Source organism: Astatotilapia calliptera, chromosome 11 (assembly GCF_964374335.1).
Source record: "Astatotilapia calliptera chromosome 11, fAstCal68.1, whole genome shotgun sequence".
Classification (NCBI taxonomy): Eukaryota; Metazoa; Chordata; class Actinopteri; order Cichliformes; family Cichlidae; genus Astatotilapia; species Astatotilapia calliptera.
Genome location: NC_137432.1, coordinates 15,665,714 through 15,690,899, shown reverse-complemented (window position 1 = coordinate 15,690,899; position 25,186 = coordinate 15,665,714). Strand labels below are relative to the sequence as shown.

The following is a 25,186-nucleotide window of genomic DNA, read 5'->3' as shown; positions in this document are numbered from 1 at the left end:
TAAAAGTTTTCTAAAGGGGTCATGAGAAAAATACTTGTGCCCATCATACATTTTGAGATGACTTTGAAAAGACAAGTCTGTCACCTTCTTACATCTTGCAACATGTCGATGGACAAAGACTTGATAACTTTGCAACGTGTGGGGATCTTGCAGGGTCATGAATGTAGACATTATGTTTCCAGCCAGACTTTTTTTTATGTTATAAAATAGTCTTGAGCAATAGTTTGCCAGGCTTTCTGAAGGTCTTTCCAAGTTAGGCACTTAACACTTCCATCCATCCATCCATCTTCTTCTGCTGCTTATCCAGGACCGGGTCACAGGGGCAGCAGCCTAAGTAGAGAAGCCCAGACCTCCCTTTACCCGGCCACCTGCTTTAGCTTGGGAACACTAAATGGGTTCCCAGGCCAGCCGAGAGATATAATCTCTCCAGCGTGTCCTGGGTCTGCGCTGGGGCCTCCTCCCAGTTGGACACGCCTGGAACACCTCACCCAGGAGACGCCCAGGAGGCATCCTTGTCAGATGCCCCAACCACCTCAACTGGCTCCTTTCGATGTGAAGGAGCAGGAGCTCTAGTCTGAACCCCTCCCGGATGGCCACCACCTCATCCTATCTCTAAGGGAGAATACAGCCACCCCTCTGAGGTAGCCTATTTCTGCCGCATGTATCTGCAATCTCGTTCTTTCAGTCACTACCCAAAGCTCATGACCATAGGTGAGGGTAGGAACATAGATCGAACAGAGGGGACCATGGCCTCAGATTTGGAGATGCTAATTCTCATTCCCAGCGCTTCACACTCAGCTGCGACTGTTCCAGTGCGAGTTGGAACTTAATACTGATCTATGAATTATTCAAGCTTAAAAAAGGCACCTAACTCTTGGGAAGAACCAGTGTTGTGCCGACACACAAAGAGGAGACAGTGTCGCTACTAGAATTTTATTAAATTACTGATTTTTGTCTTTTCATCGTGCAAACCTTCCTCAGTTCATAATCGGTGGCCTTAAACTTCCTAATGCCAAGTGTCTGTGTTAATAAATCTTCCTTATTAACACAGACTGCTCTCGTCTTGCCTTTCTCTTGTGCGTGTCATGTGGTGAATATAAGCACTCCAAACAGCACCATGACAACCTTTCTCTCTAGATTAAGGAACTTAAGGACCATTTGATGTAAAGTGGTCATTAAACTGAGTCTATTAACAAGATTCCTGTGGGTCAGGTCTAAAATGAAAATCAAAGAAAATGAATCCATATTTTTAGACATTTTTCTGTGGTTACACGATCTGGATACAGTGTGTTTAAGACTGAAGAAAACAAATATTTTCTAATGAGATGAACGTTTTGTCATTTTTAAATCTGTTTAATGGTTTAATTCATTCACTCAGTGTTGTTCCTTTGTGTTCACCATCCCTTTATTCAGGCTAAGGTTAAAGAATTACATGTGTTAGTGAGTTAATTGATCCATTCATGCATGTTAACATTTGCTTATATTAAACAATCAGGTTATAATTGATTATAAACCAGTGGGGACGACAGTGGCTCAGGGGGTTGGGAAGCGCATCTGTAACCGGAAGGTCGCCGGTTTGTTCCCCGGGCTCTCTCAAATTCAAATTTATTTGTCACGTACACAGTCATACACAGTACGATATGCAGTGAAATGCTTAGACAACTGCTCGTGACCTACAGAAAAAAAAAGGAAAAGGCTATGAATAAGATAGGAAATAAATATGAAAAATTAAAAAGGGTAAATTTAACTAGGAAGGAATAAAATATAAAAAAATTAAGGTTAAAAATGAAATAACTGTACAACACAAATTAGAATGAAGGGTAAATTTAACTGGGAAAGAATAAGATAAAATATATAAATTAAAGTTGAAAATAAAATAACTGTACAACAAAATACACAATACACAGTATAGAAATATATAAAAATGTATGAAGAAATATATATATATATATATATATATATACACACACACACACACATACACAATAACAGCAGCTGTACAAGTATTAACTGGAAATGAAGAATATAGTGCCCAGTGTTGTACAATCCACATTATGTCTTGTGCAGTGCAAATATGCTTAAAGTCATTTAAGTGATGAAGTGAAAACAAAGTCCAGAAAGTCCAGTGTGTGTGTAAGAACCATATGTGTGGGTCAGTACTGTGTGGTGGTGTGATTGAGAGACCGTATCGCCTGCGGGAAGAAGCTCCTCCTCAGTCTCTCTGTGTTGGTCTTCAGGGAGCGGAATCGCTTTCCTGACCTCAGCAGAGAGAACAGTCTGTTGTTGGGATGGCTGAGGTCCTTCACGATCTTCCTGGCCTTGGTCCAGCACCGCCTGCTGTAGATTGAGTGCAGGTCAGGGAGCTCGGAGCGGATGGTGCGCTCAGCTGAGCACAACCCTCTGTAGAGCTCGTCTGTCCTGCATGGTGCTGTTCCCGAACCAGGTTAAGATGTTTCCCGCCAGGATGCTCTCTATGGTGCACGAGTAAAAGTTCCTGAGCACCTTGGAGGGCAGTTGGAAGTCTCTCAAGCGTCTGAGGTGGTAGAGACGCTGTCGGGCCTTTTTCACCACGGTGTTGATGTGACAGGACCATGACAGGTCCTGCGTGATGTGAACTCCGAGGTATTTGAAGCTGTCCACTCTTTCCACTGGGCACTCGTTGATGACGGGGGTCTGGTAGTTCCTCTCCTGCTTAGTGCTGAAGTCCACTATCAGCTCCTTTGTCTTACTGACGTTTAGAAGGAGGTTGTTCCTCTGTCCTGGTCGTTGTGTCCTTGGGCAAGACACTTCACCTACCTCCTACAGGTGATAGCCAGAGGGGCCGATGGCGCGATATGGCAGAAGCGGTGGCAGAAGCGAGGCTTCTGCCCCAGGGCAGCTGTGGCTGCAACTGTAGCTTGCCTCCACCAGTGTGTGAATGTGAGAGTAAATGAATAGTGGAATTGTAAAGCACTTTAGGTGCCTTGAAAAGCGCTATATAAATGCAATCCATTATATTATTATTATTATTATTATTATTATTATTACTACTAAACCCTGTATTTGACAAACTTAAGTTCACTAAAGACCTCTAAATTCCAGTGTACTGATACAGCTGGCTCATGATATGAGATAGGTAGACAAATAAAAGCTCCAAGATTTACTGGCCACCTGGAAAATAGTGGTTAGGACATTGGAGATGAATCTCAGCTTGAAAAACCAAGAAGATGTGCTGAAGACAGTATACTGCTTGAAAACTGTCACTTTACTCAAATGTTTGTACCTTGATCACATGGTCCCACACAAGCGTCTAACCGTTCTTGTACAAGATGTTGATGAAAAGCTTATAAAAAACCCTCATTGAGAAGCCAGGCCGCTAACACAAAGAAGAGCAGGTGGCTGCGTTTTGAATCACACATTAATATTCTGCCCTGTCGCTGTGATTTGCACACGCTGTGTCTGTAAGTTGAAAACACAGTTTTCAAGTGCATGGACACGGTTGCTTTGTGTCTTATCTGCACTGTAGCAAGAATCAGTCACGCATTTCATGCTGCGTGACTTTGTTGTTTTCTGGAAATATGAGACATTAGTCAACCTCAAAACATATTCTTTTAATTTCGGCATGTCTTTAAGATTTGGATAACTATAAAAGTAAAAAAACAACTTTGAAAAAGACACTTGGTTTTCTTTATTCAGCCAGAGGGTACAGAGCAGGAACCTTTTGCGGAGCTGGATTTCAAGTTAAATAAGCTGTTCTGTTAAACAGATCTGACAGCTCTGTTCTCCTCCTCAGGCCCTCCTCAGTATGTACCGCTCAGGTTCCCAGAACAGCGAACACTGTGTATGTGTCCAAGGTTAAACAAAAGAGGGTCTTGGGTAGGGATGGGTATCGAAACCCGGTTCTTGTTGAGAACCGGTTCCCACTGTTTCAATTCCTTGGAATCGTTTGCCATTTTTGCAAACGATTCCCTTATCGATTCCAGTCGCCCCGAATGACGTCACCACGTTGCGGAGCGTCATTTACCCGGCAGGAAACACGGCGCCAGTGGCTCAAATGCTCAAAAGCTTGGTTATACTTTACGAGAACGGATGACAACAGGGCAACTTGCAATACTTGCAAAGTAGATATTTCATTTAAGGGAGGAAACACTACGAATATGCAAAAGCATTTGCTCACAAAACACGTGATGACCTTAAATGAATGTCGTGTTTTTAATTCCGCTCCGGACTCGTGAATCTCAACCCAGCAGCAGCGGTAACGTTTGCACGTCCTCTCCCGTTAATGCGGCAGGTAAATAATCAACTAACAGTGCATATTATGTTAGCGCGATCTGCCTTATTACAAAACGGTTAGTTATGTCTATAACTTCTGTTCCCTGAAGGAGAGGAACGAGGTACAACACATAAGTATGGGATATCACGCCCTCGCGTGTCCTGGCTGAAGAAACCTTTATTCACGCCTTTACGGCAGATGACGTGTGATGACACGCGCAAGGCCCCGCCCGCACATATAGCCGCTGCCATCACCGTCATCCCTCAGTTCGATAGCCGCTCTTCACCGAGCCAACTGCTCAGTGGGGCCACCCTGTGTTGTACCTCGTTCCTCTCCTTCAGGGAACAGAAGTTATAGACATAACTAACCGTTCCCTTTCAGTCGATTCACTCGGTACAACACATAAGTATGGGACCTATATACACGCCCCGCAGAGCAGCCACCGAACCGGAACAGGACCACCACATCCTTAGTGAGTGGTAGACCCAGCAGAAAGGACAGCATGAGCCACCGAAGGGGCTGTAACGTCCAACCGATAAAACCGCACAAAAGTGTGCGGCGACGCCCAATTAGCCGCTGCACAAATATCAGCCACAGGCACCCCTCTAAAAAGAGCCCATGAGGTCGCCATCCCCCTGGTGGAATGAGCTCCCACCCCGTGGGGCAACGCAAAACCTCCGGTGCTGTATGCCAGCGAGATAGCTTCTACAATCCAGTGGGACAGCCTCTGTCTGGACAGAGCTCTACCTCTATTCGGATTAGCGAAGCAGACAAACAACTGGTCACACAAACGCACATCCCGAGTGCGCTCAATGTAGGTGCGTAGCGCACGCACCGGACAAAGAGAATGCACCCTCCTCTGCTCCTCAGATTCAAAAGGAGGGGAGCAAAAGCTCAGCAACTCAAACTCCATTGAACTATAAGATGCAGGCATGACCTTGGGAAGATAGGCGGCATTCGGACGCAATACGACCTTGCGGCCATCAGGAGAAAACTGTGTGCAGGCAGGATGCACAGACAGCGCATGAAGGTCCCCCACTCGCTTCGCCGAGGCCAAAGCGAGAAGTAATGCGGTCTTATACGAAAGAAGTTTCATATCTACCGACTCAACGGGTTCAAACGGAGGGCCACAAAGGGCCTCCAGCACCAAAGACAAGTCCCAAGCCGGGACACTGGACTTAAGCACGGGCCTCAGCCGGCGAACCCCTTTCAGAAAACGCACGGCGAGGGGATGCGCACCTGGTGTCACCCCGTCAAAACCGATATGACAAGCAGATATAGCCGCTAAATAAACCTTGATCGTCGAAAACGAAAGGCCTTTATCCAACAGCTCCTGCAGGAATGTCAAAACATCCACAATAGAGCACTGAAATGGGAGAGTGTGGCGGTCCTGGCACCATCGCTCGAAGGCTCGCCATTTGTAAGCGTACAAGCCTCTAGTAGACGAGGCCCTGGCGCTCTGAATCGTCGCTACCACACTAGGTGGCAGACCCTTAGCAACCAAGTTTAACCTCTCAGCAGGTAAGCATGAAGGTGCCACAGATCCGGGCGCGGATGAAACACTTACCCCCCCGCCTGAGAGAGGAGATCCCTGCGGAGAGGAAGCTGCCAAGGACTTGCTGCAAGCAGGCTGATTATTTCTGCATACCACGACTTCGCGGGCCACCAAGGGGCCACCAGGATCAGAGAGAGGGAATGCCGACGCACCCTCTCCAGAATTGGAGATATCATTTCCACTGGGGGAAATGCATACAGGAGCACGTCTGGCCATTGGTGCGCTAGCGCGTCCAAGCCCAAGGGTGCATCGTGGTCGATTATGGAGAAGTACAGGGGGCAGTGAGCATTCACCCTGGAAGCAAAAAGATCTATTTGCGCCTCGCCAAATAGATCCCACATCTGAGCCACTATTGAAGGGTGTAACCTCCATTCTCTCACCAGAGGACCCCCCCTGGAGAGAAGGTCCGGCCCCAGGTTCAGGTGGCCCGGGACATGGGTGGCTCTTAGAGTCAGAAAATGAACACTGCACCATAACAGCAGAGAGCGAGACAGCTGCAACAGGGGAAGAGAGCGTGTTCCTCCCTGCCTGTTTATATAAGACACCACTGTTGAATTGTCCGTCCTGACTAAGACATGCTGGCCCTGCAGGACTGGACGGAAACGCTTTAGAGCTAAGAACACTGCTAACAGCTCTAAGTGGTTGATGTGCAGCTGGCGCTGAGCCGCGGACCAGATCCCTCTCACTGACGCACCCTCGCACAGCGCTCCCCACCCACTTAGGGAAGCATCTGTGGACACCACCTTGCGAAACAACACCCTCCCAATCCGAGAGCCCTGGTGCAGTAGCCCGGGCTCCCTCCAAGGACGGAGAGCTAGCATGCAAGACGCAGTTACCGGCAGCCTCCTCCGGAGGTGACGCGAAGCACACAAACGGTGAGAGAGAGTCCAGCGTTGAAACGCTCTCATTTTCAACAGCCCAAGCGGCACTACGGCGATCATAGATGCCATCATGCCCAACAAGCGCAATATCGTCTGGAAACGCAGTCTGCGTCCCAGCTGAAATTGAGCGAGGCAGCGATGAAACGCGGCCACTCTGTGCTCTGACAACCGTGCGCGGCTGGAAAGAGAGTATATTTCCAGACCGAGAAAAGCGATCTGTTGACCTGGGATTAGCGAGCTCTTCTGAAAGTTCACAGAGAACCCCAGTGTCTGAATGTGTGACAGAACCCGCGACAGCTGCGTCTCCGCCTGTTCTCTGGAGCAAGCCACGAGAGCCCAGTCGTCCAGGTAGGCCAAGATGCGGATGCCCCTCTTCCTGAGGGGCGCTAGCGCTGCCTCGGCACATTTCGTAAAGGTGCGGGGAGCGAGCGACAGCCCGAACGGCAGCACTAGGTATTCGTAGGCTACGCCCTCGAATGCAAACCTCAGAAACTGCCTGTGTTTCGGGTGTATAGCGACATGAAAATAAGCATCTGTTAGATCGATTGTCGCAAACCAATCTCCCGGGCCGACTGCACTCAGGAGCTGTCTGAGTGTTAGCATCTTGAACCTGTACGTTCGCAGGTACGTGTTCAAGACTCGCAGGTCGAGGATGGGACGAAGCCCTCCCCCTTTCTTCGGAATGACAAAATAACGGCTGTACCAACCTTTGTCCGTCTCCGAAGCGGGGACCACCCGTATTGCTCTCTTCTGTAATAGCGCCTGTATTTCCTCTCTGAGTACCAAGGCTGCCTCGGGGTTGACAATCGTGTTCACGACTCTTTGGAAACGAGGCGGCTTGACCCGGAACTGCAACCGGTAACCCATGGCAACGGTTTGCAGCACCCACGGAGAGGGGGCGCAAGCGCGCCACTGAGGGAAGTGAGCAGCCAGCCGGCTGGCCTGCAGCACTGACGGCGGGGCGCCGTCGCCCCCCAGTGTGTCTGCAGGGGACTGCATCCCCTGCCTGACCTGGCTCATTTCGCCTGCAGGTTGAGCATTTGAGATTGTTTGAGAGTAAACAACACTCTTTATTGATTGCAACATGGGAACATGTACATTTATACATTTTGTTGGGTGCACCTTTTCCGGGGCATAACAATGAAAAACAGCGGGAACACTCGATGTGGTCGCTTGAACATTCAACACATCTGAACCGTGTGCAGGGGTTATGTGCTTGGGAGACCGCGATAGGGAAGTGCAGCGCCTTCTGGGGCTGACAACCTGAACAGAACTTAAGCGGCACCTCTTGTGCGGCAACAGAGGGGTAAGAGCAGCGTCTCCCTGCTGCCGGATCCCTTCCCCACTCGCAATCACAGCTAGGAGGGCTGAGGCTTCTTCCTCCTGGGCGTCGGGTCCCGTCGGGGGCCCGGGGGAGGGCCTTTGCCCCAGGCCGACTGGCGTGGAGCTCGGGCCGGAGTACGTGCTCTCGCCGGCGGCCCTCCCACTCCAGCAGTGGGCGCCGGTCTCTTGCCAGCTGTCAGAGGAGCGGCGGGCCTGTGAGAGCTAGCAGTGGGCTTGGGCTGGGGCTGGCGTCTGGGGATGATGTCGCGCAGAGCTTCCGTCTGCTTCTTCCTCAGATCGAATCTAGCCTGAATGGCTTCAAGTGAATGTCCGAATAACCCAGCCGCAGACCCTGGTGCGTCCAGATACACAGCTCTGTCTCTATCAGGGACGTCGGAGAGGGTCAGCCACAGGTGCCTCTGCGCCACCACTGTCGAAGCCATCCCTCTGCCCAGGGAGAGCGCTGCACAGCGAGACGCACGGAGGATGTAATCCGTGGTGACTCTAACCTCGTTAAGAAGAGGTGACAGCGGGCTGTCCTCCGGAACCAGCGATCCAAGCTCCGCCAGGCACATTGCTTGGTACGTCTGGAGCATGGTGACGGAGCTCATGGCTCGAGCGGTGCCGGCCTGAGCCCGATAAATCTTCTCCAGCTGCGAGGCCGAGAATCTGCAGTGCTTGGACGGCAGAGTTGCGGGGCCACCGACACCATGGTTATGGGACGGGGCCAGATAAGCAGCCAGAGACGGCTCCATAGGGGGTGGGTTAGCTAAACCAGCTCCCTCGGCGCCGTCCAATTCCATGTACTGTCCATAGCCGGGCACAGTGACGCGGGTAGACAGAGGTTTGTCCCATGACGCTGTTAGCTCGCAGAGAAAGTCTGGGAACATGGGGAGGCAGTTTTTGGCCGTTGCGGGCTCCGGTGGAAGGAAAAAACCCGCAAACCGCGACGGCTTCCGAGCTGGTGGAGGAGAGGGCCAGTCCACCTGCAGCTTCTCAGCGGCACGGCGAAACAGGGAGAAAAGAGAGGTGTCATCGTGGCCGACCGGCGCAGCAGCGGCGGCATATTGGGTCGACAATGAGCTCTCCTGCTCATCCTCCGACAAACCATGGATGTCCAGGCCGATGTCCAGCACGTCATCGTCTTCCTGGGGAGCGCTGGCGGGCTTCAACCCAGGCTGAAGCCCGTCAGCGCTCCTGCATGTTTCCGGTCCGTCATCGGCTAACCCGTCAACGTATTCCATGTGGTCAGCCCAGCTAATCGCGGGGACATCGACCTGAAAATTTTCGTCTTCGGACTCGGACGAAGCCGGGGCTCCAGACTCGGAAAGAAGAGGGTCATGCCGTGCGACAGCCGAGCGTCCCAGCACTCTTTCCACAAACGTCACCCGTCTTTCCAGGGTCGAGCGTCGGAGCTGGCGACAAAACGCACAAGCTTCGGGCTCCGTCAACGCTCTCCTAGCGTGGACGATCCCCAGGCAGACAGGGCAGGCATCGTGCTGGTCGCTGTCGTGCAAAGAGAAACCACATCCCTGAGGACAGGGGCGAACAGAAGATTTCTGCTTTGCTCGCTTCGGTTTGGAGTCCATTCCCAAAACGCAAAGCGAAACGCTGCACAAGAAAAACTTGAAAATAGCGCTCCGCGGGCAGCCTACGCACCAGCTGGGCGGTGGAGGCTAACACCAACAGGGGCAGTTAAGCTAGGTTCAAGTTGGCAGACAACGGAGCTAACTAGCAGTAGCTAGCTAGCGCAACTCAGCAGAGGTGTTCTCAGCGAGGTGAAGAGCGTAAGAACTGAGGGATGACGGTGATGGCAGCGGCTATATGTGCGGGCGGGGCCTTGCGCGTGTCATCACACGTCATCTGCCGTAAAGGCGTGAATAAAGGTTTCTTCAGCCAGGACACGCGAGGGCGTGATATCCCATACTTATGTGTTGTACCGAGTGAATCGACTGAAAGGGAACCTGCCATTACTGTGCATTTAGGTGACCGTGATGAGAGAGACAGACAGAGTCTGGCTGGCTCAGATGCTGGCAGTTCTCACTGCAGTCTACCGGTAGCGTCTCCTTTCAGGCCAGGATAGACGAATGTCACCGAGCAGTGACTAAGTTTGTGGTCAAAGGCTTGCACCCATTTGCCACAGCAGATGCCCCCGATTTCACTTTGGTAAGTGAATGTGTTTAATTGTAGGCAGGGACATTACTGGATATTCTTGTGTAATTGCTACAGAATAATTTATGTTACACTTTGTTATTGCTACAGGAGAATATTTATTTTATTATTTTACATATACATTTTTTTTCCTGGGGACCCTGTGACACCCCATTGAAGAGCCGTAGGCTGGATCTCTTAAGATCTCACTGTTGGGTTTGTAAGGCCATGTTACTCCTAAATTTCTATCTTGTTCAAAGAGAAGATTAAAAACAAAGTTCTAAGCTAATCGACATGTTCTCCTTTTTTAAAAATAAGAATCGATAAGAGAATCGATAAAGAATCGAATCGTTAAACAGAATCGAAAATGGAATCGGAATCGTTAAAATCTTATCAATACCCATCCCTAGTCTTGGGGTAAAGAAAGACAATAAATTAACATTCATGTCAATGATAGATATCAAAGTGGAGGCTTCTGGGAACAGCTGATGGACCACTCAGCAAAGCTCCCCTGCTGTGAAGCTTCACCAAGCCTGCAAGATGAAGGCGACTGCACGTGTGTGTGTGTGTTTGATGAGACTGAGTGTTGGCATTCTAACAACTCATTCTTAATGAGAAGGATCATGAAGTGAAGCCCCACAGATACTACATGCGAGGATGAGAGATGGTGTGTGTTTTTTCTAATGGGGACAGCCTGTAGTGCTTTTCAATCATTTAAGCGCTCAGAGACACCTTTTAATGTTCACCATTCCCACCGTGTAGGAAATGTAACCTTGACACTAAGAGACACAAAGACTTTTTTGTGACGCGCTAAATTCCTCAATGACCTTGGAAACATTTTTTTTCTGACTGAAAGAGAATCTAACAGGAGAGAGATGCGGGTTTTTTTCTAATTAGTGCCGTGACACCCGGCGCTTACCGTAGCCGTGCGATCTCTTCATGTGATGCTTCATGTTGCTTTTCTGGGTGAATCTGATGTTGCACACCTCACACTTGAATGGCTTCTTTCCAGTGTGTTTGACCATGTGGACCTGCAGAGCGCTCTTCTGGTTGAAGGCCTTGTCACACTGAGTGCACTTGAAAGGCCGCTCACCTGCAGTAACACACAGGCCCACAGTTTAATCAGTATCAACAGATGCTACCCCAATATGTTCAAAAACTCACACATACTGTGTACATTCTTAGTAAAGATTCTCCTCTGATTCACAAACAGCTGAACAAAACGCTCCCATTGATGGATAATGATATAAGGATTTTATTCCTGTAAATAAGCAGCTGTGAAGTGAACTGCATTGTGCACAAACTGCTTTCACAAGCTATGTTATTAACAAAAGTGTACTACAATCTGAGTAGGAAACAAAAGCCACACAAATCCTGACATGTTTCCTCTTGTGAGTAATTTTCTAGGTGTCGAAATTAAACTGCCATAACCCGCTGCGTCCTTGATGAGGGTGCTGAAAGGTCACTGTTACTGTAGGAGTGTGCATTTAGAGGTGGTGATTTTCTGGTTTCATTAAGGAGAGATGGTGAACCTAAAGCAAGTGTTTTTAATGCTGCAGTCTCCTGCAGTTCAGTTACTGGGATCTAAAATGCAGACCCTTCAGTACGCCAGATGTAAGAAAACTCTTCACGTATTAATGCCGTGTCCTGCTGAAACAAACAAATCAGCATCCAGCTGAACCGAAGCAGCTGGATGCTATTGTGATAATGGCCATGTAAAGAAATCATATTCTTTTTCCCCTCAAGACACAATTTATTTCACATCTTCTGACACACAGGCAAAGCAGCTATGCCTACATTGTTTATGCTTAAGCTACAACTCTTTGCACTAACTTGCTGTACAAAACTAACCAAAGAAACAGCTCCTATTCCTAAGGAATTCAGGGCTACACAACCAGAGTCGCTTCTCCTCAAACATTTTTCATTTCAGGGCCTGTCACGTCTGTTAAGCTAGGCATGAGATAACAAGCAGTGACAAACGTCAGTCGTAAGCTGGGAGCAAAGGGGAAGTGGAACATTTCTGGGGGGTTTTCTGCTAAAAGATAAAGCATAACAAACCCCGCAGCACAAAATTATGAGCTAACCCAGCAGAGAGAGATCCAATGAAAGATAGGACAGAAATATGTTTTTTATGTGCTTATAAACTTTGCATAAGTTTTTGAATTAGTGAGCCTGAAAGGGGAAGATTGTAGCTGCTTAATATGACACACACTGCTTGAAATCCCACTTTTTTTCAATAATCATATTATTAGTCTCAACAAAGGAGTTAATGTACGAGGGTAATCCCAAAAGTAAGGTCTCCTATTGTTTTAGAAATACAAACAACCGTGTATTTATGACGGGCGACTTGTGGACGCGCGGTGTCGTGGAGAATGCTTACGCCCTTGCTCAGTATTCCTGTTCTCCAGTTCTGAAATGCCCGTCTGAGTTTTTCCAGTGTTTCACAGTACCTGTCAGCATCGCCACAGCCCTCCACGCTGTGCTGAGTCACCTAGAGCAGTGGCAGAACTACGTCCGAATGTTCTTCGTGGACTACAGCTCAGCCTTTAATACAATCATCCCGGACAGCCTCATCACCAAACTGGTCACTCTTGGCCTCCCTCCTTTCACATGTGCCTGGATAAAGGACTTTCTCACAAACCGGCCCCAGACTGTAAGACTCGGCCCTCATCTCTCCTTCACTCGCACACTGAGCACCAGCTCCCCACAGGGCTGTGTGCTGAGCCCCCTCCTGTATTCTCTCTACACCCACGACTGCAGTTCGACCCACAACAACACTCTCATCATCAAGTTTGCAGATGACACCACGGTAGTCGGACTCATCTCAAAGGGAGACGAGGCAGAGTACAGAGAGGAAGTCCTGAAGCTGGCAGCATGGTGTTCAGAAAACAACCTGGCACTGAACACTAAGAAAACCAAAGAGCTCATTGTTGACTTCAGGAGACACAGCACTGACTTGGCCCCCCTTTACATCAATGGGGAGTGTGTGGAGAGGGTCCACACCTTCCGGTTCCTTGGTGTCCTCATCTCTGCTGACATCTCCTGGACAGACAATATCTCAGCGGTCGTCAAGAGGGCCCAACAGCGGCTGCACTTCCTGAGAGTCCACAGGAAGTACAAGCTGAACTCCAACCTGCTGCTGACCTTTTACCGCTCGTCCATTGAGAGCCTGCTAACCTACTGCATCACGGTATGGTACGGCAGCTGCACCAAGGCGGATAGAGTGAGGCTTCAGAGTGTGGTCAAGACAGCACAGAAGATGATCGGCTGCCCTCTCCCCTCCCTGATGGACATTTATTCCTCCCGCAGCCTCAGCAGAGCAGCAAACATTATCAAGGACAGCTCCCACCCTGGTTTCAACATGTTCAGCCTGCGCTACAGGTGCATCAGCACAAAAACCCACAGACTCAAAAACAGTTTCTTTCCCAAAGCCATAACTGACCCCCCCCCAAAATTTTTTTTTTTTCTTCCCACTTCCTCTATGGACCACCACTGTGCAATACCAATCCTATGGGCAATAACTCAACTGTATATACACAACACTATTTATTACATATTACTTTTTTTTTTTTTTAAAAACGGCCTGTACTACAACCCAGTGACTACAACATGTTGCCAAGGTTGAAAGAACATTTGTCCGGAAGGCGATTCTGCTACAGTGGCAGCAAGCGGGTATGACATGGGTATTATAAAACTGCCACAGCGTTTAAAAATCGACCAAAATGGCGATTATGTCGAAAAATAAATAAGTCTTCAAGCTTTGAAATGATGTTAATATTAAAGAAAATACACGGTCGTTTGTATTTCTAAAACAATAGCAGACTCTCCTCTTATCTACCACCCCTCCTCTGAACATGTCCAAACCATCTCAGCCTTTTACATCTACTGTCAGATTAGGGTTTGGGATTTTAAACTATAATGAACGACAGTGTTTTGTCACCTGTGTGCGTTCGATTGTGTCTCTCCAGCTGACTACGCTTGGCGAAGGCTTTTACGCAGGAGGAACAACTGAAGACTCTGGGCTTCTGGGAGCTGGGTGACGGGCCCGGCTGGTGCACTCGTTTATGTTCCTGCAGATAAAATGAGTTTACAGTTACAGTCTAACTCTGTCCTCAGCAGACAGGCGCTCACAGCATCAGTGCGAAAAACCTGCACAAATATTTGTATTTCATCATTTGTATTTGTATTCCTCAAAGAAATTAGCAGCATCCTTTGACCTTGTCACAGAGAATTAGGGCTGCTTTGACAACACAAGGAGATTAATTACACCCAGTATTACTATACTGCCAGGTCTCTCTTGGAAATGAGATTTTTAATCTCAATGAGATTTTTTACCTGGATAAATAAAGGATTAATAAAAATATGCTCATCTCAGTAAATGTTTATTAAGATCAGTGTTGATCAGGAGTACTGATCTCAATGACATAAATCTATGTAAGGTAGTCATCGTTTCTGAATTACTGAAGATATATTACCTCTCACATTTCTGTGCTCCACGTTCTATTTATATATTACTATTATCAGACAACATTTTAAGCTAGTTTTAGTACCGTGGTAGTGCTTTTTTGTATTATCAAGGAAATCTAACACTACTTATGCTAACACTTTGTACTCAGTTTTCCAAGTAACCAACACTGACCAGCTATTACATCCTAGCTGTACAAATGCTAAACTCTAATGAAGTAGAAGTCAATAGTGCAGCCCTCTGAATATTCATACATGTAGCAAATGAAATTCGAGGCTATCACGATACTGGGTTGCAAGTACACTACATTGCTGATATGAAAAATAATGTTTGGAGGAACATTTTGTTCACTGTGGCTCTAACAGTTAAGCAGTGACACTTTTATTCTGTGACTATCTAGTATCATAGCAACAAAAGTAAAAGAGCTGACAAAAAACACACTATGGTGTACACTGAATAACTGATAGGGTGATTTTGTTGCATCTGGCGTGAGCTAGGCTAGTCAGTCTCCCATTTCTACACTGTAAGCTATCCTGGCTGTAGATTTATCTCTGATATACACACAAAAGACACCTCCTTAACTTTTGGCAAAAAAGGCAGTGAGTTATTATATATTAATTGAGGTAAATATTCTATTGCAGCTTAAAAAGCTCCAGTGATTTATGACAGTGGACTACTGTACAATTGTACCACATTATTAATGTATCTGTATTCCTGATATTTCCGGAGGAATTTGCTTTGAAGCAAAAACGGATTGGGTATTCTGTAAGTGTGCAGTTAATTTTTTCAGTATATTATGAAGCTAAAGTTTTTGGATGTCTGGCTGTAATTAAAAAAGCCAAATCATTATCTGGGGTCCAACAGGAAAAATGAAAAATAACTGCAGGACTAATTCATTTTAAAAAACCCGTCAACATCCAACTTCTGGTTGTAGACTAATAAAGAGTCTCAGGGATGTGGAAAGAGGTCAGCCGCTCTCTGTGTGACAGCAATTAATCTCCACCGCACTACATTCATGGGAGACAGTTACTGTTCAACGCACTGGGGCACATTTACAGAAAAAAAAGGGCTTTCACTTTGTGGCCTTTGAGAAGAAAGACGAAAAATAGCAGGAAGAGGGCTTGAGTACAGAGCTGTGTCTTCCTTCTCCCTGGCATTTGTGTGCTTGACTGTGAAGAGGGTCAGTGGCAAAGAGAAGCATGCACGCTCCTTCACAGTCTGATTGCTTTGTTGTGTAGTTAAAAGTGACAGGGACTGCAACTTGAAGATTTACCCGTACACAGGCTGTGTTGTATTGAGTTTTTTGATGCATTAAAATGTGAAGCTACTTTTCTTACAGTCTTCAAATCTATAACTTTCACACCTAAGGTAGAGGCACTGACTAATAAAAATAAAATAAAAAAACAAACCGTGCCATGCAAGTTGACATACTGCTTTAATAAAACCTAAAGAGGGTCATTTATCATTTCTATGTCTTTATATAAAAAGCAGGGTTTTTTTCCTGTATTCCAATAGCTGGATGATTTAGATAAATGCTCTCAGCAGCTTAGATTTAAAACAATTTTTCAACAGGCTGTGTCTGTATAAGTTCTTACTTTCAGGTGTGTAGCTCGCTTGAAGGCCTTTCTACAGAGGCTGCAGACATGACAGCGGTCCTTGCCGTGAGCCTGTCTGCAGTGACGTCGCAGTGTATTGGCATTCTGGCACACTTGATTACAGTAGAAACACTGATTTCGGTTATCAGTATCCACCTGGAGCTCTTTCCCACCCTTATCAGTGGAAATCTGAAGCACGCACAAAGACAAAGAGCTTACAATGCATAATGGTGATGGTATAAACATCAGCTGACAGGCACTCTTTGAGCTCTTCCCCTGGATTGGTGAAGCAAGCAAAACAAATATACTTACAGTATATCCATTGTCTGTTGCTCCATTTGCGGACTGGGACTGGTGGCTAACCAGTATGACCTGCTGGCCTGTGGTCCCTGGCTGTCCTGTTAGGCCAGAATCATTCAGTACTGCAGGGAAAGTCTGACCCTAAAAAACAAAATATACATTGAAAAAGCGCTTCATGACATAACTCATGTCTGACACATTTTGATTGTCATGTTAAATTAGTAACAATGCAAAATAGCAGCTACTACAGTCTGTAAATTGTGCTGGACATTTGGGTTTTTTTTATACCTGTGTATTGAGGTTTAAGGTGACGCCATCCAGCATGCCCTGAGCATCTGCAAGGGTTAGTGTGACGCTGCCATCACTGGCCACAGTTCCTGGTGACATCACTAGGCTCTGGGAGGCAGCAGTGTGAGACAGGGTGGTGCTTGGTGGCAGACTGGTGACTGACAGGAGAGAGTGGTTAAAAGGTTAATACCCAGCTGGTTTATGCCACCAGCAACTGTGCGCAAAATGCAGACATACAAAGAAACTGTGTTTAAATGAACATTATCCTCTTAGACACAACAGACCTGGATGCCATAAAAAAGCTCATTTTTCACTTATCCACAAAACCTTTTTGCAATATTAGTGTCTCCATTGGTGTAGTGGTTAACAAATGTTCTTGGCAAATGAAGGGTCACTGGTTCAATTACAGACAAAAATCCCCTTTGGGGTTACGTCAGGGAGAGAATCCGGCGTAAAACTCTGGCTGTCTGTGACAACGGAAAGCTGCAGTTTTAGCCCACTTACATTCACTAACCTCGCCTCTCATACTGCCTTATCAGAGCAGTTTTCATTTCCTGTTGGGTCTATGAAATCATATCTCTGGCTGGCCAGAATGAAGGATAATTTCACTCCACGTTTTAAAGAACAGTCTTTTGACAAGTATCCTCTCACACAAATCTGGGACACCTGAGACAGATGAGGGTTTGGGCTGGCAACCACAGCTCTTTTGGTGCTTTGCTCTCTGACTGAAACTAACACTGGCAGATTCATTAGGTTTGGGAGGATATTGCATTAGAGACGCACAAAACTAGACAATATTTGGTTTGAATAAAAATACAGTTTCTCAGTCAAATCACGGGTTGGACCGTGTCTGCAGACAGAGTGACAGGAAGGTTTTAGCCAAAGCAACAAAATCAAAGATGCTCTGTGTGTCTCAGAGAAGCTGTGGGAACATTATTATTATTATTTTTCTTTCCACTTGAGTTAAGTGGAAGGTAATGAAGAGATATAGATGAGACTGAAAATTTGATTAGGCTTCTAGGTGACCAGCTCTCTGACAGACTGGACTTCATAACTATAAAGTAGTTATTCAAGCTTCCAGAAGTTGTATTAAAGTATGCTGATAAACTGCTAATTCAGTTTGATAATATGTTTAAATTGTACTGCTTGTCCTATTTTACATGGAGGTGAACAGGGGTGAGTCTAAACCAGTATGTACTGGACCATATTTATTTCAAGGCTTTCATTTTTACATTTTATTTTATTTTTCTACCTTTTTCAGATCAAAGCCAGTAAAACCCCACTGACCTCAGCGTTGTTAGGTTTTAAAGGCACAAACTCACTCATTCAGTTGTACACTTGAACTTGCACAGCATAAAAACTCACAGATACAAACGCCACAAAAATCTTCACTTTCAGAACTCTTTTTACCTCCTACTAATGTCAGAAATCTTTCCAAAATAACAAAATTAAGATAAATGTTTATGCCTTTGTTTATATTGCATATATATCTTTTTTATTTGACTTGAGAGTATTTATATATTTTTGCATTTAATATAATATTTTCTTTAAAAATATATATAAACAGGGTCACGGGGTTAAGCTGTTTTTCTTTTTTTTGACAGATGCTGTATGCACTGTAAAACACTGGAATTTCTAACATGGAAACCAATGAGCAGCTCATTTTGAAAGACCTGTAATTTTTTTTCTCTTTCGAATATTTACTAATGCTTATTAAGAAGACAAAAGTATTTATTATCAAATTAGTCAATCAGTCAAAGTAACAATCGATAGCTGCAACCCTAAAATCAGACATAAGTGGGTAGCTAAAGAAAGAGGTGTTAACCATCTGTCAAAATTAGCTGCTAGCATTCGAATTGAGGGGTTCCAAAACACTTGAATCCAGCAGCATTGACAGTCAATTGCAACAATTGACGAGCCTGCTTTAGCTTTTTGTCTGGAGAAAAAATAAAAAAAATAAAAACACAACCCTGAGTTGCAATTTTTCTGGCACGCTCCCTGTTAGAGAGCAGAAAAGTTCAAGCTTCATTTTTGTCATAGCAATTTTTTAATATCTCTTGAGTGATCTCGACATGGCAGACGATTAGGGTTTCTCAGGTTTGAAAATCTATCTGGCAGCTTTCCTCGTGCACTTTGATCTCTCCACAGTTGGGGGACCTCTCACAGTTTGTGCTGGTGAAGTAGAACCCTCTACTTCTAATAAAGTTTAGTTTCTCTGAAACCCAAAAGTCTTGTCATATTACAAAAAAAGTCAAAGGAAATCTGTTGGGATCCTGAACAAAATGTGAATGAAAACAAAATGTTGGCAGTTGCAAGTCATAAGAGGATGAACGAAAGAGTGCGTGCAGCAGCACAGAAGGGATGCTTCAGGGCTGAGAGAGTGTAAACAACGTGGAGGAAAAACATAACAGCCTTTATAGGAGTCTGATAAACAGGCATAATCTTTTTCAGATCATGGAGAGCAACTGCAAGTCTGCAAGTCATGCCAGCTACTGTAGTTTAGCTTTTGAAAAAACAGCTTTTGTGAAAGAAGGTGCAAGTCAAATTCAGGATCTTCTCTGGTCATGCATGTCTTTCATGACCAGGGCAATATTACATGCAGATGCATATTTGAAGTAAGCTGTAAAAATCGTTTGGAAAGAATGCAACTCTCTTATCACACGCGGTTAGAAGACGAGTATAGTCTTACCAGCATTTCCAGTATTGGCGGGGCTTTGAGGTAGCAGGTGGTCATTGGTGATGGTCAGAGTTGCACTGGTGGTTTGGCCGTTTAGCGGTGACGCTAGCCTGATGCTGCCGTTCATCTCAGCGGCACTGGGATTGTTTGGCTGGGGGAGCAGATCCTGACCTGCAATTGTATTGTAGAACATGAGCTTTAATTATTTTCATGAGGTTATTTGCTTCTATTATAAAGATGCTAAGTGTTTTCTGAAATGTAGTTCATATTTTGAAGGGTGGTCAAACGCAAACAAAGTAACAAAGTAAGATTCAAACAAAGTAACTCAACAAAATTCCTTCAGGGTTAATTGAATTAGGTTTTACACATGATTAATATGCCATGCAATGCCACATACGGTGTAGTTTAATAAGTGCTTAACTTTTATTAACCAAACATATTGTCACACTAAAATAAGAAGAATATGACTGATAACATTTTTCTCTCTTAAGACGATGTATTTCCAGCCCAATAATTTCTGCTGCCTGGGCAGGAAAAAATCTTATTTTTGATGGAACTACACTTATTCATAAATAAAAAACTTGAAATGAGAATAGCTTCTTAAAGCTTTAATCTGAAAGACTGCAATCACGATACAATAAGTCAGAGAGCTGAAATGAAAGAGAGATTGAGCTGAGCTGAGTAGACTTAGCAGGCTTAGTGATACAGCTACATCCCTCCTTCACATTGTTGATGCAATGAACTTTAAATCCCCAGATGATACAGCCAAATGGGTGATGCTGATGGTGTATACAAAAGCTGAAAAATGGCCTCTAATAGAGTGTCTTTAGATCTGGGTTTGTGAAATGGCTCTGAGTTATTATTGGCTTCATTTTTTCCTCTTTGCCTGCTAGTGTATTTGCCTGAGTGAGAAAATCAATAGTGATAGTTGAGAGCTTTTTTAAAATTATTATTTTCCCATGTTTGTTATCAATAGCCCCTTTCTGCCTTTACTAAAAAACATGTTCAGCAGAGCTGTGTATTTTTGGTATTTGATATTTTTGTTTCTACCTGATATGGTGAGGGTGATCTCCTGAGGATTTCCTCCTGCTGTGCCAGAACCAGCAGCTGAAGCCTGGACTTGGGCGAGAGCTTGTGTCAGGCTGGAGTTGTTGATGGTCAGGGTGATCTCCTGACCGCTGTTGCCACCTGCCACTAGCGCAGAGCTGCCCATGACATTGCTTAGGTCCTGAGAACCTGCACAACCCACAGCAACATAACACAGATGGTGACCTCCTAGTACAATGTGGCCACTCTGTATGTTTTTTTCACTTAGAGCTGTCATACATACTGGCAGCATCCTGCTCAGATAGTCCAGCCATTGTGACCTGCGCAGGTGTGATAGTGGAGGGCTGCAAGGCCAGGCTGGTCAGTGGGTGGATGACAACGTTGGCAGACACTGAGGTGTCAGTTGTAGACATGAGCTGGCTCCCTGAGTGGGAGACCAGACCTGTATCGACACTCAGGGGCTGCGAGAGGAGGCCGCCTTGCTGTAGAGTCTGCTGCAGGAGGGCGGGATCGATCTGAAAGGAGAGAGTATTACTTAACTTGAAAATGAAGGAGAGCATGTGTGGGGGAATCAGCAACAATGTTAGGATTTTCTTTTCTTTTACATTATGGAATAAAGTAATGATAAGATTTCCTTTCAATGCTTTTAAACATTTTCAAAGTTTTATGTATGACTTTGTTGACTGACACTGTTCTCATTCCTAGCTTGTATCACTATAGGATGTGCCTCCCTGTCGATTACTCAGAAGCATGACTGCCACCCTGCCACCACTCACCCTTCAATAGCTTACACTATTTCAATAACCATTACTCAAACACGTTTTCTTCGGAGCACATCTCAACCTACATTAGGCTGGCTAGACATGGATAGTAATATGGATAATAACACAGAGTTCGGCAGGGGTGATGTGTAACCTGTAGTGTGATGTTGTTGATGTTGCTGGTGTCGATGCCGGAGATCTGGACGTTGGGACACACCAGGTTGGCGGGCGTCAGCTGCAAGTGGATGCCGTCCAGCGTGGTAAGGCCATCTGGGAGCGACACGGTCAAGTCTCCTGCAGCTGAGGCACACACACAGACACAAACATATGTAAATGTTTGACAGGAGAGTAGCTATGTAATAATACAGGATTAGGACCACGCGAATAAGACTATAATTAACGGTTAATGGATAACAGTTCTTAGCAGGAAAATGTGAGTTAAAAGTTTTCTATGTTGGGGGGGGGGGAGGAATCCTGAATACTCCACTGTCCTGCTCCAGGTGAAGGGTGGGAAAAGTAAATTTATATGTTGCCAGACTTCATCAATCTAATCGTTTAAACATTTTAGCGAATGTTTGACTGCAGTGCTGCATTTAGAAATCAGAGCTCCTCCAAAAACCCAATTAATAATCACAATGTCGTCCCTGCATCATTTGTTGTTTCCCTTTTCTTTTATTCGATCACTGTGAATGTTTGGAGATGCTTTGATAGACTTTTCTCATCACATAAAGACCGATTTCCTTCAAAAACAACCACGCACTGCGCTGGGGCTTCAATGAAGGCGTGTTTTTGTCTGCTTGACATCGGGTGCCGCGGTGCAACCCTTTTTTGCCCTTGATGTTGCCAACTGAATATGAAGCAATGAGACTACAAATGATGATCCTCTGGGGCATTCCTGTCACAGCTGCTGACAACAACCAACTGTTGGTGCATTAATCGTACACCTATCATTTCTACCAAGGAATGTGTAACTCTTTGTGGCATTCACAAGAAATGTGTTGCCAGTGGGTCGTCAATAATACTGCACAGTGATATCTTGGATATTGAAATTTGGGCACCAGTCTTCACTCATTTCGTGCTCTTATGGTGCTTTACTGAAAACATTAGGACCTGTCAGTTAAAATCAAAGGTGTGTTATAAACAAAACACCATTGTTCTTGCTGCAATTCTCTCTTTTACAGCATTAAAGTAATGGCTCATTAATTATCCCTACCTGACATGGAGGCGGGCAGGAGGGCCTGTCCTACTAGTCCTGACTGCAGTAGATTCTGGTCAAACTGTCCTGTGAGAACCTGGTTAGCTGGGAGGTAAATGCTGGGGTCAGCACTGGGTGTTTGCAGTAGCCCCACAGACTGAAGAGCCTCTGATCCAGTTGGCTGCTGCCCCTGACTTGGAGCCACACCCTGCCCAGTCGCTGGGTCTTGACCCTGTCTGGCTTGACTGGAGGACGAGGAAGAACGCTTGGATTTGCGGCCGTCGCCATTTGGACGGAAGTGACACTGGATGTGTGTTTTGCGGTGACCCGAAGTTCTGAAGCGGAGTTCGCAGAAGGGACACTTGAAGGGCTTGGAGCCGGTGTGGAGGCGCATGTGCACCTTCAGGCTCCCCTTTGTAGAGAAGGAGGTGTTGCACATATGACAGCTGAAAAGCTTCTGACCTGAATAAGAAACAAAGAGGATGTTATGTGCGGCAAACTGAAAATGAATCGTTGCTCTTTAAAAACCGCAGGTTTATTTTTGACCAGCATGTGAATTTTGAATCTTGAATCTAGTCTTGGTTCTTTGATCTGAGAAAGAGAAAAACGTCAAACCTTTAATGTCAGCCAATAACTTTTACTACTTTTAATAAACTTTTTTTTTCTTTTTTCTCTTATCTTGATTAACTTGCTTTAGGCGTGCACTTTTCAGTGATCTCGTTGTCCTGTAAAATTCACAATGCATTTTAAGATGCTATTAATCACATCTAAATGGCTACAAATGTCAAGGTCTCAGTAGATGAGCTGTATAAGCCGATCTGCTGAGACTGTATTCCAGCAGTTGGCCTCCTTTTTGGTCCATGCTCTTATTTTAAATTACTAAAGCACTGCATCATCTTGTTACGATGTACAGCCATTTTTATAAAACCTAATGTTATGTATGAATGTATTCTTGACTGTGTGTTTGAAAAAAAGGGTTATACAAATATATGACTAGCTAGGTCTACTAAAACGAACGGAATTAACAGAGCTCAATCTTACTGTGTCAGCTTCTTTAAGGTATGGTTGGTGTTTGTGGTGACACAAACAAGTCAGCAACATATTCTACTGATTAACCACTAACCTGTATGTGTTTTAACGTGGCAGTCCAGGGTCGACTTCACTGTAAAACTCTTCCCACATTCGTCACACTTGTAAGGCCTCTCTCCTGTGTGGATCCTGATGTGTCTGGACATTGAAAAGGATTGATATAGTTATACTTGCAAGAGCACAAGGACACATGAGAATATCAAAGTGATGATTACATTTCTTTTAAACAAACTAAATGCATTATAAAGTAAAGACACACCCTAATATGAATAGATATATACAAATGGTTATCATCCATGGACATACAGTTTATCTTTCTGGTGAGTTGTTTAGCTGAGAAACTGAAAAAGATCATGAAAAAAATGTGTTTGTGGTGCAGTTTTAATAACATGGAGCAGAATTTGAAGAGATTTAAAATGCATTTATTTTGACCTCCTCTCTGATGTCCTTGATTTGTTTTCCTTGGCTTCATACATATAAACTATTGCTTGTTGTTAATCTATCCAACATCTACTTAATGCATTAAATTATAGCTTGATGATTTATATCTAAGGCTGTTTCTTATTTCCTTTAGATGGTTAATGTAATCTCCACTGCATTTTCACAGCCCAACTGTGGGTGTGAGGACACAGTAGCAATGTTAATGCTATTATGCTGTGTCATTATTCAGTTCAGACAAGTGCTGTAAAACTAAATAAGGTCCACAGTCCTATAAGCCTCCAACCATCAACACTCACACAATTCAGACTTTGACTACTGCAGACAAACAAATTTCTTCTAAATTTATATACGCAGCACAACATTTACCTGACGAGGTCGCTGGGCTTCTTGAAGCTCTTGGGGCAGTAATTGCAGCAGTTGGCAAACTTGGGTTCGGTTTCCAGCTCCACGGCTTTGTCTTTAATCTCACTGATCCGATCTCTTTCAGCTGCCGACTGGGAAAGTATTCGCTCCGAAACTGAGGCCTCCTCGCCGGGATCCTTCGCCAATTCGGCTGCCTGCTCTTCAGTGAACGTGATAATTTCCATACCCCTCCTCTTTGATGTCTTTTGTTCACTTTCCTCTTCATTTTCCTCTTCTTCCACATCTTGACTTGACTCCAGGCTTATAACTGTGATAAACAGAGTCAGTTTTTTCACTTTCTATCTTTGGTTGACACTTTCTTTTGATGCAAGGCAGCTTGGACTGAGACAAAGATGCACTCAGACAAGCTGAAGCCTGATATAATGTATGTTGTACTTGATTAATGTGGCACTCTTCGCTGAAGGAAAAGTGGTGCATGTACAGCTCTGCATAACAGTGTAAGATGGAGAGACCATATAGTTTAATATAAATACAGTATAACTCAATGCAGTAATGCTTACTTTGATCGTCCATGGCGTGCTCCTTTTTCATATGCCTCTTACAAAGCAGGCTGGTCCGGAAGCTCTCATCACACATGGAGCATTTGAAAGACTTGATGTGAATGATCATGTGGCGATTCAGGCTGCCATTTGTGGTGAAGGAGGCGTCACAAACATTACACTTAAAGGGCTTCACTCCTGTTGGGAAGACAGAACAGAGGTAAGGTGTTGTGTGATCCTTGTGACAGCCTCTAGGGTGTCACT

At 45.2% G+C, this 25,186-nt stretch overlaps 1 protein-coding gene across 3 annotated transcripts in view; it reads right to left on the bottom strand.

Annotated features, from left to right (window-relative positions):
• LOC113032356 (zinc finger protein 236) overlaps positions 1-25,186 on the bottom strand; it is a 60,776-nt gene that overhangs the window by 4,059 nt on the left and 31,531 nt on the right. For all 3 annotated transcript variants that reach the window (XM_026185245.2, XM_080307839.1, XM_080307840.1), the window contains 13 exons: positions 24,944-25,120; positions 24,387-24,690; positions 23,614-23,717; positions 22,509-22,952; positions 21,450-21,595; positions 20,818-21,049; positions 20,538-20,723; positions 19,500-19,658; positions 16,811-16,968; positions 16,535-16,663; positions 16,223-16,411; positions 14,103-14,232; positions 11,082-11,255 (listed from right to left, as the gene is read on the bottom strand). In XM_026185245.2, the coding sequence (XP_026041030.2) occupies positions 11,082-11,255; positions 14,103-14,232; positions 16,223-16,411; positions 16,535-16,663; positions 16,811-16,968; positions 19,500-19,658; positions 20,538-20,723; positions 20,818-21,049; positions 21,450-21,595; positions 22,509-22,952; positions 23,614-23,717; positions 24,387-24,690; positions 24,944-25,120 (2,532 nt within the window). The remainder of the gene's footprint in view (positions 1-11,081; positions 11,256-14,102; positions 14,233-16,222; positions 16,412-16,534; positions 16,664-16,810; positions 16,969-19,499; positions 19,659-20,537; positions 20,724-20,817; positions 21,050-21,449; positions 21,596-22,508; positions 22,953-23,613; positions 23,718-24,386; positions 24,691-24,943; positions 25,121-25,186) is intronic.